General features: G+C 38.7%; 2 protein-coding genes across 4 annotated transcripts in view; one reads left to right on the forward strand and one right to left on the reverse strand.

The window, feature by feature from the left end:
• Positions 1-1,420: 1,420 nt before the first annotated feature.
• lacc1 (laccase (multicopper oxidoreductase) domain containing 1) lies at positions 1,421-5,525 on the reverse strand. Its single transcript, XM_028435355.1, has 5 exons — positions 4,981-5,525; positions 3,341-3,519; positions 3,041-3,206; positions 2,747-2,972; positions 1,421-2,664 (listed from the first exon to the last, which is right to left on the reverse strand). Exons 1-5 carry the CDS (start codon positions 5,471-5,473, stop codon positions 2,478-2,480), a joined length of 1,251 nt encoding a protein of 416 aa, XP_028291156.1. The 5' UTR covers positions 5,474-5,525; the 3' UTR covers positions 1,421-2,477.
• Positions 5,284-13,770, forward strand: part of enox1 (ecto-NOX disulfide-thiol exchanger 1) — a 111,607-nt gene continuing 103,120 nt past the window's right edge. For 2 of the 3 annotated variants that reach the window (XM_028435354.1, XM_028435353.1), the window contains exons 1-2: positions 5,284-5,459; positions 11,798-11,925. The gene's annotated coding sequence lies outside the window, so the exon portion shown is untranslated. Of the gene's footprint in view, positions 5,460-11,794; positions 11,926-13,770 lie in introns of all 3 variants that reach the window. The other variant, XM_028435352.1, reaches the window with a different exon arrangement.

A 13,770-nucleotide genomic window follows, 5' to 3' on the forward strand; every position in this document is an offset into this window, starting at 1 on the left:
GCTGCCATCTTTGGTGAATTTCTTTTATTTCTTAGGAAAAAAAAGGAAATAAGGGCTGCTTTTTGAGACAAATCGAGGCTTTTTTTGTCTGATCAAAATAAATGCTGTCTTTATCCCTGACATTTTTGTTAAACATTTCTCATTTCACCACAGCAAAGACTCTGAATCAAGAATTTAAGCTGCAAATTTATGCTGAGGGGTGTTTGAAACGAAGTTACACCCCACTGCACAACACAGTTTGACATGTACCTTAGCAGTTTTTTTTTTATATATAAAGCTTCTGATATAATAAAAACAATGAAAATAATGTTGCAAACAACCAATATTCTCCAAAAAGTAAAAAAATTGTCAAACAGTAAAACAACACCAAAGTACATCGTTACCAATACCAGCTGGTGCCTTTTAATCATTATTTTCCCTCTTTAGGAAATTAACATTTGCATATTAAAAATAGTAACATTAACAGACATTTTCCTTGTGTATGAAAGGCACTTTTCCACATTTATTGGAGTATATAAGGTTAACAGTTTAAACGGTTGGACTTATCAGATTAATTTAAATTTAGGTGAAAATAACATCAGTTGTTGTTTCACGTTTAAAAGGCAGAGCATGTTAAACGAGTTCACTGTAAAGTTCAAAGTGTTGTGACTTGAAAATGTCTGAAGTGTAAGAAAGTCAAACACTTTGTAAACAATGAGGTGTACTTTAACTTATTGGAAATTCCACAAACAGAACTGAAAATGTTATTTTGTACGAGTGAGTTAAAGGCTTTGTGTGTCGGTGTTGTGCTGTTCTACAAATCTGCATCTCCTGAAAGTGTCAGCAAAGGGGAAGTTAGGTTGTCAGGAACTTTTAATCTTTACATTTCTCCTTTATACTATCCTACTTGTTGTCTAACTTAGTGATTTACAACCACTAGAAGCCCTATCCCTGCATTTTAAGGTGTATCTCCCATATTAAAGCATGTGTATCGAGTGTTATTTATATCATGTAGAACAGTGTCTCTCAAATTGGGGCACGTGTACCCCTAGATCAGTCTTGGTTCCACACCAGGCATGAGATGATGATAAAAAAACTATAGAAAAATCTATTCAGGAGCCACTAAATTAGTATTTTTCAACCTTGGGGTCCTAACCCCATGTATGGTCGCCTAAAATTACTGAAAAATTAAAATAGATTTTTGAAATTACTATTCTTCAACATACAATCTTAAACTGTATTTCTACACTTTTACTTTGTGAAATATAAATCTAGTTCAACTAAAACGCAGTAAAAAAAAAAAAAAAAAATCTTGGCTCAAACAATCAAAAACTAATTCTCGAAAAAAAATGTTTTTGGGGTCACCAGAAATTCTTCATACTAAAAATGGAGTCACAAGCCAAAAAAATGTTGGGAACCACTGCACTAAATAATGTTTCTTTCCACTTATTTACAAAATGACTCGTTCATTCCATCATTATGTTGTATAGTGGTTTATAAATAGTTTTCTAAGCAAAATGTTGTAGTCAGACAAAGGGGGGGCTTGGATTCAGAAATAAGGGAAAGGGGGTACAATTGAGCCAAAATCGTTTGAGAACTACTGATGTAGAACATCATAAACAAGAAGACCTAGTCATCAACATCCCCCACCAAATTGGTTCTCAATATAACTCGGAACCTTTTCCTAAATGTCCTAAATCTATGAACTTAGATATATACATAAGAAAATATTATCACAGAATATAAATTTATACTATATTAAACGGTTTCTAAGAAAAACTGTTCCCTTGGAAGATACCTCAAACAGAGTAAAGAAAAAAGGATCAAGGGCAGTAACTACCGGAAAAATTATTGTGCACTTCCCAATTTTGAACTCAAGGTATTGATACCTTGAAGCCACACAACAAATTTGGTTATTGTATCTTAAACAGTTTCTGAAAAAAACTGTCAGAGTGAAAAAAAGGAAACATTGGCAATAACGCTGGAAAAAATAATTGCGCGCTTCTCATTTTCGAACTCCATCAAGCTATTGATACCCTGAAGCAATACACCAAATTTGGTCATCGTGTCTTAAACAGTCTGAGAAAAGCTGTCTCCTTTAACTCAGACGGATGGAGCTCAAACCTATATCCTCCTTCCACTTTGTGGCGGGGAATAATAATAACACTGCTAAATTTGAGAATTTTTACTCTCGCCTTCTTTAAGTTACGGGGGGTGCTGAACATTTCAAGCTGCATTTTGGACCTGCCAAAATAAATCCAAAATGCAGCTTAAAATTTTCAGCACCCCCTGTAACTTAAAGAAAGAGAGTCAAGTTGCTTAAATTAAGCAGTGTTATTAAGGATTAAAAGTCCAATAACATAGATTACGACTTTAAAGTCTAACAACGTAACTCCACCTATGCTGAATACATGCTTGCAGGGGAGAAGATTTTGTCGACAGGGAGAAGATTGGAGGTTCTATTCTAAAAAGCTAGACTAACATCCTGATGCTGGATGTCAGGTCTGCTTCATTGTGTCTTTGATCCACAGGAAGCCGATCTGTGTGCCAAAGTTGGTGCCGTCTCTGACATTGGAGAAGAAATCTTGTGTGTGACAGGCGGTGCAGGGTGTGACGCTGGGCCGGTCCGTCACCGAGTCGTCGTGTATGTGATGGGGGAGTATCCCTCCTCTCTGAAGCAGAACTCTGAAGGAGACAGATGCTTATCAACCTCTACTTACACTTTGGAACAACATCTCTCCATGTGTGTCAGCCATTGTCCTCTCACCTGTTGGCGAGGCGGATGTCAACATGTGGTCTGACTGACTCCGGGTCGGGGACACAGTCTGGATGGATCAGGGTGAAATCCTGAGCCTCGTTTCTCTCCAGGGTGAAACAACACGGGCCGACCGAGGGCCCCACGGCTACCACAATATCGCTCACCTGGCAACCAAACTCTGTCACCATTGCGTTCACTGTTGCCATGGCAACGCCGGCTAGAGTCCCTTTGTAGCCTGTGAAATAAAATGAGCATGAGAATAGTTACTTGTTAAAAACTCTTGATCTCTAACAGTTGCTCTACCTGCATGAGCGACTCCGATGACTTTCAGCGATGGATCAGCAAACAGGATGGGTATGCAGTCTGCACCTGGAGCTGCTATGACAGTCCCAGTCTGATTGGTTACTATTGCATCGCACCTTTCTGGAGCTGGATTTCCTAAAACCCAAACATCGCTGGCATGGTTAACCTATGGGGGGAAAAAGGATAAAACACTTCATAGTGGACCTGGGACTAATGATGGAAGCTTTTACTGGAAACTTAAAACATATGAAAGGCAAAATCAGCAGAGGATTATTTTAAAATACAAGTTATTCACCCCACCCTCATTAATTGCAGAGGACGAGGGTGAAAACCAGCATGCACAGCCAATCTGCGCTTGTTCTCCATCACCACGGCGACAGGGTCCCTTCTCCAGATGCTGCTGAACATGTTCAAAGACGATAGCGTTGGGATACGGGACACGCCTCCTCTACGGGTGCTGAAGCCATGACCAAAACAGTCTGAGACAAATAGGAGACCGTTAGATGTGATATTCACTAATACACACTCAGCTATGTACACTTACACTCTGTCACTTATGGTACGTTCACACCAAACGCGTTTTGGGCGTCAAAATCGCATCTCGCGCGTAGTCGGACGCTTGTCACCAATGTCGAAGATGCTCGGGACGCATGTTGAGGGGAGGGGCTTTTCTGTTGCCGGTGGTGTTCATATTGTGGCAATCATTTACGTGCATAATTCACCCAGTGACTGTGCAGTGGTGGGAAACATTGTGTTGTGAAAGCGGCGTTTCCGGTCGGATGTATTGTGGTGTGACTCAGTGTGTGCACTGTGATGTCAGAGGGCTATAGAGAAGTGTGGTGAATGGAAAATATTGTTTGGAGTTCCTTGCTGAACACGCCACCTCCGACTCCCATTCTTCGCCTCTATATTATCGAGAAGGTGGCTTGGCTTTATTTGCGCCTCGGCACCGTTATTGGATTCACCAGAGCTGCGCTCGGACGAGAGTCTCTTTCAGATCCAGTAACTATGATTATGACTAATTTTGTCTGAGATAAAAACAGCTAAGAATGAAATTGGACATATTTGAAAGTCTGCGCTGCACGAGCGCTTTCAAGTTTTTTTTCCCCCTCATTTTTACATTTTCCTCTGGGCCAAAATAGATGCTCTAAAGTCCTAGTTTTGACCCCTGGGACTTGAATTTGACACATGTTCCCTAATGCATCACAATCATGCTGTGTACAAAAAACTACAGAGAAGTTTGCTTTATTATTTTTTTTAAGTATTGAATTAAAAGCTAAGAATGTAGAATTTGGTTTATAAGATTAGAGGGATTTTAAAAGCTACATTTTTTTTTTTTTTTTTTTTTTTTTAATTTAGAACAGGCAAACGAAGTAGTAGAAAAAGTAAAGTAGATGGTTACGGAAGCTTATTGCATTCACTTGAATAAAAAAAAAAAAAAGTTTGTTTTTACGAGTAAAATAAATCCTGTTTTACATATCCAGCTTAAATGCATTTCAAATGCATCATTTTGTATCCATGGAGCATACCGGTGTCATGTACTGAGTTTACCTCCGTACTGAGATTATACCCCTAACCCAATCCAATAAACAAATAAAACACGTCCATTGACTTTGAAAAAAAAAAAAAAAAAAAAAAAAAATTCATCACTTTTTTAAGCAAAAATTCATTTTCCAGTAGTGCGCATGCGCATGCCCATAATTGATCTCAGTACGAGGTTATCTCAGTCCGACACTGAGATTCTTAGAGAAACACAAACAAACGCATCACCTGAGATGTCTTCTTAAAGTTGACTAACTGATGATTATATCATCTAAAATACTCAATGACAGTAACATTTCCCAATGTCGTAAAATATTGAATAAATGTAAATTTATGGATCATAAGGAAATAAATAAAACAGATGAACTGCACAAAATGCAGTAGAATGTCGAGATTACCTGGAATTAGTGAAGACTTGAGAACAGTGACGTGTCCCATCAGTGCGGGCAGCTGCTGCAGGAACATCTGGATCTCATTAAGGATGGCTTCAGCAGGTGTTTCCGTGTGGGCGGAGCCTGTGCAGCACGGACAGGTGAGGCTGTCCACCTGGTACTCAAAGCTGTAGACCGGGGTGAAAAGCTGCTGCTCATACACTGTAAACACGTCCCGGCCCTGCGCCGTGGTGACAACCCGAACCGTGTTCAGGTCCAGCTGGTCCAGCTTCTGTTTGAAGCTGTAGATGTTCTCTGTGGTGGAGCTAGAGTCCAGAACATGAACGCTTCTGTATGAGGTCTGAGGTAGATCTGCTAAGGACCGGGAGTTGGTCCCGCTCAGGAGGAAGAGGTGGGAGTCTGGAGCTGAATGAGCCCGCAGGGAGGCGGTGCTGCCCGCCTCACAGCAGCTGTGAACCAGGTCCAGGAGCACAGCTTCACTCATGGTGAGTCCGACCATGGATACTATCAGGTTATGTCTGTGAGTCTGTTTGCTCAGAGTGCGGCTCAGCTTCTGCTTTTTGTCCCTCATGCTGCACCATATTAGGCCGGCTCTGTACTTCCCACAGTCAGGCTCCGCCCACATTGGACGTCTCCTGGAAATTCCTTTTACTGCTGTTGATTGTTGCGCTGATAACCGCACTATTAACCCAACAATCAGCAGATTACCCCGGGTTACATTAAGTTTTGGATTTGAAAAGATGGGAAATTTTCTGCTTCCAAGCTCCAGTATCACAATTGTACAGGAAATCTACTCACTAAATGCAATTAGGTGACTGGAATCTGGTAGGCCGACCTTTATTAACATTGAAATGCTGTGAACATTCCTACTAGAGCTGGGCGATATGAACCAAAACTGATATCTCAATATTTTTTTCTCAAAATGGTGATTTAGGATTAATCAATTTTATTTCAAAACTAAGTCTGACCAGAAAGACAATTCTGGGTAAAATTGTCTGATGCAAAATACCACACAGGCACGTTTATTAACAAACGGCTGCACAATATGTGCCACTTTTGGCTTTTTCTCCTGTAAGGGACAGCACGTGTGAGTGAGTTCTGTAGTGTGGCTTGTTATGGGGGGTCTGGGTTAGCACTCGGAGATCCATCTAAATTAGCTTTACATGTTGTTCTCATCTGAGAAGGAAAAGCAGCGACTCATAAAACTAGTATTTTGATCCAAAATAAGCTATAATATATATAAATGTAGGAGTTAAAGCTGGACGATATATCAAGATTCAAGATGTATCGAGTTTTATATATATATATATATATAAAACCACTCATGTGGTTCTCTGGTGTTCACTAACGATTTATTATACACATTTATTGCAGACTTTACATCCATTAACACTTTTTTGAAAGCGGTGCATATTTGTGGCGCTTGTGATTGGCTTATTTTTTTCATGCTGATGTAAGCGATGTGGGTGTGTGGAGTAAATGATTAAGTTCAAACTCATAACTTCCTTTAATCAGAGAGCTCTCAACAATCACAATAGTCTCTCCCAGTTGTTTTTTTTTTTCTTCTTCTTCTCCTGCCTTTTTTCCCTTAACTCACCTCTAGCACCCCTAGCGGTAACACACTGCACCAACGTGCAAATCAGACCATGAACATAAAACAATACTGTAACCCTCACACAAAACAGTACTGTAAACAGTCTGAGAAACACCATTTTCACTCTTACACTGACTTACGTCGTTCTGTACACTGTTGTCGACTCTAAAATCTCAGTTATTAATCTTACAGAATGTGTAAGTGTGTCCCATTCTGCTGCTTTTAGGAAGGTAAACTCTCTGTCTCATTTTCCAAGGTATTTACATGAGTTCTTAGTTTTTTACATCAATCCATCTCTCTTCTTAGTTGTTTTTAGGGTTTGTTGCCACTCAAGTCATTTCAGGTGGTAGTTCTCGCGAGGTCACAGCATTCAGTTTAGTAAGGCATCTTTTAATTATTATTACATTAAAATACAGGATTTTTACAGGAAAATACTAGTACAGGACTATGGCGGGAAAGAGGGTTAAAATACGGGAGTTTTCAGAAAATGCTATTTATAATTTATTTATTATCAAATGCACAAAACTACACTAAAAAGGATACAAAAATACACATAGACTCCAGAATCACACTAGAATGGCAACAAAAAACAATAACTATACAAAAAAAAATGCTCAAGACTAAACCGAAAGATATAAAAATACACATAATGACGTAAAACAAAAAACTGAACAATATTTATACAAAATGTACACAAAATGACAACAGAAATGCACAAAAATATGCAAAAAGGCTCCAAAAACACACAGGACTCCAGAAATATACAACAAAAATATGAAAATGACTTAAAATACAGAAAACTAAATATTCATACAAAAAATACCCAAAATGACAACAGAAATGCACAAAACTACACCAAAAAAGATACAGAAATCCACAAAATTACTCCAGAATCACACTACAATGGCAACAAAAAACAATAATTATACAAAAAATGCACAAAAAGATACAAAAATACACTGACTACAAAAAACATGCATTACAGAAAAATACACCAAACAAAAAATATATAAAAATGAGTAAAAAAAAAACAAAACAACAAACACGTTTATAATGTGCGTCTCTCATAGATTTAAACGAGGGAAATTGCACACACTATTTTAATTTGCACCCGCAAATATACTCCTTTATAACACTACAGAGTATGTACACCTCTTTGTACATCCAACCTTCAAACACGTACTCATTTGCCCATAACTGACAACTCTACTTAAGCCCCCACTATATGAATACATACTTCTGACGGGCACTGTACTAGTTTTACATAATAATAATAAAGAACCTTGATTAGTACCCTGCATTAGGTTTTGGCATCCAGGAAATGATTTAGGAATACATTTTGAAGAAAAAGGATTTGTATTATAGAGGTTGCACTTGCTGCTCAAAGTTTCCTGGAAATTGACTAATTATATATACATTATACCAGAGGTGGGCAACTTTTATCACAGGGGAGCCAAAAAAAAATGTTTGTTTGATCAAAGGGCCACATGATCAACATTCATGTCAGCATTTAGAATAATGAGCGATCTGAGCATTAATACAGGAAAGAACAAGGAGTTTCTATAGAAATTTTGTGTTTTTCTGTCATTCTGTGTGTTAGTTGTTGTCTTGCTCGTTGTGAGGCATTGTGTGCATTTCTGTTGTCTTTGTGTATTTTTTTTTTTTTGTTGGAGTCATATTTGTAGAGGATAAGTTAGTAGGTTATGGGGCAGTTAGGTGTAACCACACATTTGAACATAAGTAAAGGTGACCTTTACAATTTTAACCTGTAGGAAGATGTTGGAAACTCCCTAGATTATTATTGTTCCCTCAATGCCTGCAGCTATTTACACTGTTACACACGCAACAGAAGGAATGCCGGTGAAGTGCAAGACCAAATACTTTTCATTGTTTCTCAACAACAATCATATGTCAATGTCCTTGAGAAAGTACCGCCCAGAAATTCCTTTTTAGCTTTTATTATATTAATCTAAGTGATCATTAAACAAGCATTACCCACGTGATGATAAAGAACACTAAAAATGAATACACGAAAGAGCAATAATGTTGTGCACATTTTTAAACATCATTCTCTTCATTATTATCTTGTCCTAATATTTTTCCTCCTATTTAGTTTGTGTGAAATTGCAGTTGTTTGCATATCCGAGTATTAGATAACACCTTATTTAGTCCCATAATGAGGAAATGTAGTCATTACAACATCAAATAAAGGTCAAAAGCCACAAATACCCTGATATGTACATTAAAAAAAGGAGCATTTATTTTCATCTAAAGTTCATCATAGACACTTTGACTGTCATGGTGTTAAAACAACTTTGTTATCCCAGATGGTACCTGCAGCCATCTAAATAAACGGTTATGATCTTGTGCTTTTGTTTTGAAATCTGCATCATCTTCAAGTGAATATAGACAATTAGTGGGTCACATTTTACCTGTCAATGGTCTGACTGCTAATGCTATTGCTATTAGTGTGTTGATACTGTAAGATTATTAAAGAGTGAAACATGTTTCTCGTTCTAAGAATTAATCCAATGTTTCCCACATTTTACAGTGGACTATGTATAAATAGTAAAACTTTTGTTTTTACGTTTGAGAATAACTCAACCAGCAGAGGGCAACAAACACAGTTTAGATTTCACCACTTCGTCTCATGACCTCAGCTCTAAAATTCACACTCATGCAATTTCTCTAATGCAGTGTAACACCTACAGCTAAAGCTAATAAAGCTCATGGTTTAGAGCAGAGGTTCTCTACTTTGGGGTCAGAACCCCATTTTGGGGTCGTGAGACACTAAGAGAGGGTCGCCAGATTATTTTTACCCTTTTTCTGCCACTACACCAAACTTGCCATATTTTTTTGGTTTTAATGCTTTTTTGCTACATTACTCCCGTTTCTGCTACTTCATCAAATTCCTGTGCCTTTTCTGCACATTTTGGTTCCATTTTCAAGACATTTTCAGCACTTCTAAACCCTTTCCACCACTTTTCTCACCTAATGTTGCATTTGTGTTGACCAATATTGTCACTTTTCACCACATTACTTGTATGTTTTTTCAGATTTAGTCACATTCACAATTTGTCATGCCCATTATTTGCCAGTTTAAACTAATTGTTCCAATATTGACCCTTTTTACCACTCTGTCTGTTTCAGGCTACCCTTATTTCAAACTTTTAACCAATTTCTGTGGTTTTTAAAATCCCATTTCACCACCTTTTCCACCATTTTTGGTTGCATATCTGATTAAAACAAGAATTTACATCTTTAAGATGACTATATATTATGGCACGAAAAATAATACACTTCCTGAATAACAGTGGATATTATTCAGATAAATAAATATGTGTTTATCACAGATTCATGGACCATCATTTTGCTAACTTTATGGATGGACCCCAAAAAGTTCTCCCCTTTACTCCCCCTATAGATGGCCCTGGCGTCACATGACTCTTCAATGTTTATGTCTGTTTAACCACCTTCAGGTACAGTGGGGGTCCCTGCTCTCTGGAACCTTTATTTTGAGGGTTCGGGGGCTGAAAAGATTGAGAACCACTGGTTTTGAGTATCTGAAGGGAAAAAAGGGAAATAACTTTTAATATTTGTTGGTACCAAAGTGTGTTTCTTTAAAGGTGCATTCATTGAGTCCATCCCTGCACTGTTGGTTCTATACTGGAGGCATACAGAGGTACAACCAGTATAAGGTGTGTTTTTGATGGAATAACTGGTGAAAGTTGGTTCACACATACAAATCTCCCTCCCCACACTGTGCTTCATGAATAAGATACTGTGTGACATGACACACTCCATGTTTGACATGTCATGCTGCATCACAAGGGGGAGCATGCACATCACTGCCCCGGTTGTCCTCTGGGTCCCAGTTTTCTTCATCAGTCGTCTCCACTGCCAAGGTTACAGACTGCTCCTCATCCTCCTCATCCTGCTGTTGCAGCTGTTTCAGAGTAATTCATCATATTGACACGGTTTGTTTCTGGAGTTTTCAATTAACCACATATTTTAAACAAACAAGACTGAAATACAAGTGGTTTACAGTGACTAGAATAATCAACTAATGCAATCAATTCATACAGTCGGCAGCTAAGTGGGCGTGACGGTGAAGTCCCTGTGCAAAGATTGCAGGTTCTCCCTGTGCTTTGGTGAATCGGTTGATCAGACCCTCCTCATGTCTCCACTTAGCTATTTGTTTTCCAGCCAGCAATTACTATTTAAATTATATTCAAATTATGGCCCTGTGGCCTTTGATTAAATTGATGTCACACGTCGACGTCATAATGTAAAACAGTGATGGACAACTTTTATTAAAGTGGGCTTCCCAAAAATGTGATTGGTTGATCCCGGGGCCACAATCTCATTCATTTCAGCATTTAGAATAGTGACCAAACTAAGCATTAACACACAAAAGAACAAAGATCACTTTGTCCATGGTTGTTTTATTGACTGTTTAGGTATTTTATTTGTCGTATACAGTATTTTTCTGTTTTTGTGGGAGGGTTTTTTGTACAATAAAAATGTTATTGTCATTTTGCAATATTTTTTTGTATTTATGTTTTGTGCCACTTTTTGAGTAATTGTTATGTAATGTTAGTGTGTTTCTTTTTTTTTTTTTTTGATCCACTGTAGGGGGCCGCACAAAATTAAACTTAAGGCTGCTTGTGGCCCCCGGCCCACCAGTTGCCTATGGCTGATGTAAAGTCTCCCCCTTACCTTGACAGTGGAGTAAACAATGTGCTGCACTTCCAACTCTGCAGGACCAGCACCCCGACCCACATGTTGGGAACCACTGATGAGATTGGCTGAACCACAGGGTTGGTTAACGATGCTGTGTAGCCCATTGCAGCACATCTTCCTGACAGCATGTGGGCGTGGTTTAAAGAAACCAAGAGCGAGTGGGCGGGGACAAACTCATCTATAAACTCAGTAAATGATTACATTACGTTGGTTTAAATATATATTATCATTAGCTGCACACTGATTGATCATCTCCAGGTGGCGGTTTTTATGTGTTTTTAACCGATAATTATCGATAAGGGGAATAACAGTAAAAAAAAAAACAAAATCTCTTAAACCAGATTCTTGTGGTTATTTGTGACGTCATCGCTCCCTGCTCGGGTCGGACTCGGTACCCGCTGACAAGGACCAAACGTGCACGGCGCTGCCTCTCGGTGACGCGCCTTCATCCTCATCCTTCCTCCTCCTCTTCCTCTTCCTCAGCAGAAGCTGCAGCGGCTGTTGAGAGCAAACACACGGACGTTTGTCTCCATCTCCACCAACACCGGGAATACACGGACATCTCACCTCAACATTCTGAAGCGTCCGTCGGATCCTCGTCGCTGGTCGACCCGGTAAGAGGACTGTTTCCTCCGCTCCCTCTGTTTGACTTTCTCCTGTTAAAGCTGCTGCCTTCACATTAAAACCAGTTCATCCTCAGCTCAAAGTGAAACATTTACTCTTGACTTTATGTGTGATGGCTCAGAATGAAGACATCCCATTGGTAGGTTTGGAGCTGAGGAGTGATTCTGATGTTTTCCATCCCACACACGCACAGCAGGGATGTGTATAACAAAGACAGGCTGAGTGTGTATTGTTCAACAGATTTCCAATTAAAAGTCACCATGCACGAGGCAGCGGAAGTCCTCTGATCAATGCTTTCATACCAAAAGTCCCCAAACTGCACCAAAGCTTTGTTTCTGCCTAATCTGAGGGATTCTCCTCAGTTTTTCCAGGAATATTTCCCCCCACACTTTGCCTGTTTGCTGACTCTGTATGTATCCATTGGTTAGAGATTGATCTGGTGCTGGTTTTATGGTTAGTTCAGCTGTGCTGGAGGAGAGGATGCCCTTGTATTCAGTCACCTTGACGACTCTCCCTCAGCAGCACCCTGTGATGTTTGTCATGGTTAGACTCTCATATCACACCTGCCTCAGTCATTCTTCATGCATTTTGTTATCAATGTTATTATTGGGCTGTGATCAGATTGTTGCAAATCAGTTTTAACATCTAATCCCATCTGATAAAGCTGTCTAATAATTGTTTAGGGACCAGCGTTGTACAGAAAAAGCATTAAACATGCCAGGATTGATCTAAACTACGGAACCGATGTAGGGCCAAATTTGATGGAGAAAATAATTTTGAGCAAATCAAGAATAATGTCGTGATTAAAGTTGAACTCAAAATACAATATTATGATAAAAGTCAAATCTACCAAAGCTGACAACAATCTCTACAAAATGCCATGTATCAATGAATGCATTCAACTGTACTTCATAGTTAGGTTTAATAACAAAGATTCTTTCTTTCTTTAGCTCATAAACAGGGCCTGGTAATGTCTTTAAGGACCTTGAAGAGATATTGCCAAAAACTTAATCTGTTAAGAAGGAAAATGCTTAATTAGCCCAAAATAGTGTATCAGAACTCTTGGCTGTTACCTGTTAGATAGTGAGCTGGCCCTGATAGATTAGGGCCAGTTTTGATATTGTATATGGTTACTTGGGAACAACGTTGTACAGAAAAGCATTAGAAATGCCAGGATTGATCTAAACTACAGAAGCGGGTTAGGGACAATTTTGTTGGAGAAAATAATTTTGGGCAAATCAAGATTAAAGTTGAGATTAAAGTCGAAATATGAAAATGAACTCAAAATACAATATTGTGATAAAAGTTGAAGGTTTGCTAATATAGTCAAATCTGTGGAAGCTGACGAAGGCCAATTCACCATATGACAACAAACCACAGATCGTGGCCGTGTATTGATGAATGCATTAAACTATATTTCAAAGTTGGGTTTAATAACAGATATTCTTTCTCTTTTTGCTCATAAACACAGCGTTGTAATCTCTGTACGGAAAATGATTAGGGTCAGTTTTGATGTTGTATATGGTGAATTGGCCTAGTCAGCTTCCGTAGAGTTGACTTTGTTAGCAAACCTTAGACTTTAATCACAATATTGTTTTTGAATTTTTTTCTCGAAATTTCCACTTTACTTTCGACGTTTCAACTTTATTCTTGATTTGCCCAAAATTATTTTCTCCATCAAAATTGGCCCTAACCTGCTTCCATACTAAACAGACCAGTGTAGGTGTAATTTACAGTGCAGTCTATACTAAAGGTAAGATGACTGTCTGCTGCTGGTATTAGGTCACTTTGATGACATCAATGGGTGTGGAAACGGCATCAAGGAACCTGAACGT

This window comes from Gouania willdenowi, chromosome 21, assembly GCF_900634775.1.
Source record: "Gouania willdenowi chromosome 21, fGouWil2.1, whole genome shotgun sequence".
Classification (NCBI taxonomy): domain Eukaryota; kingdom Metazoa; phylum Chordata; class Actinopteri; order Blenniiformes; family Gobiesocidae; genus Gouania; species Gouania willdenowi.

Coding starts and splice junctions, on each gene's coding strand:
- lacc1 (XM_028435355.1), bottom strand. CDS start 5,473: ATGGTCGGACTCACCATGAGTGAAGCTGTGCTCCTGGACCTGGTTCAC. Junction 2,973..3,040: donor CATCGGAGTCGCTCATGCAG/GTAGAGCAACTG, acceptor TTTATTTCACAG/GCTACAAAGGGACTCTAGCC. Junction 2,665..2,746: donor GACATCCGCCTCGCCAACAG/GTGAGAGGACAA, acceptor TGTCTCCTTCAG/AGTTCTGCTTCAGAGAGGAG.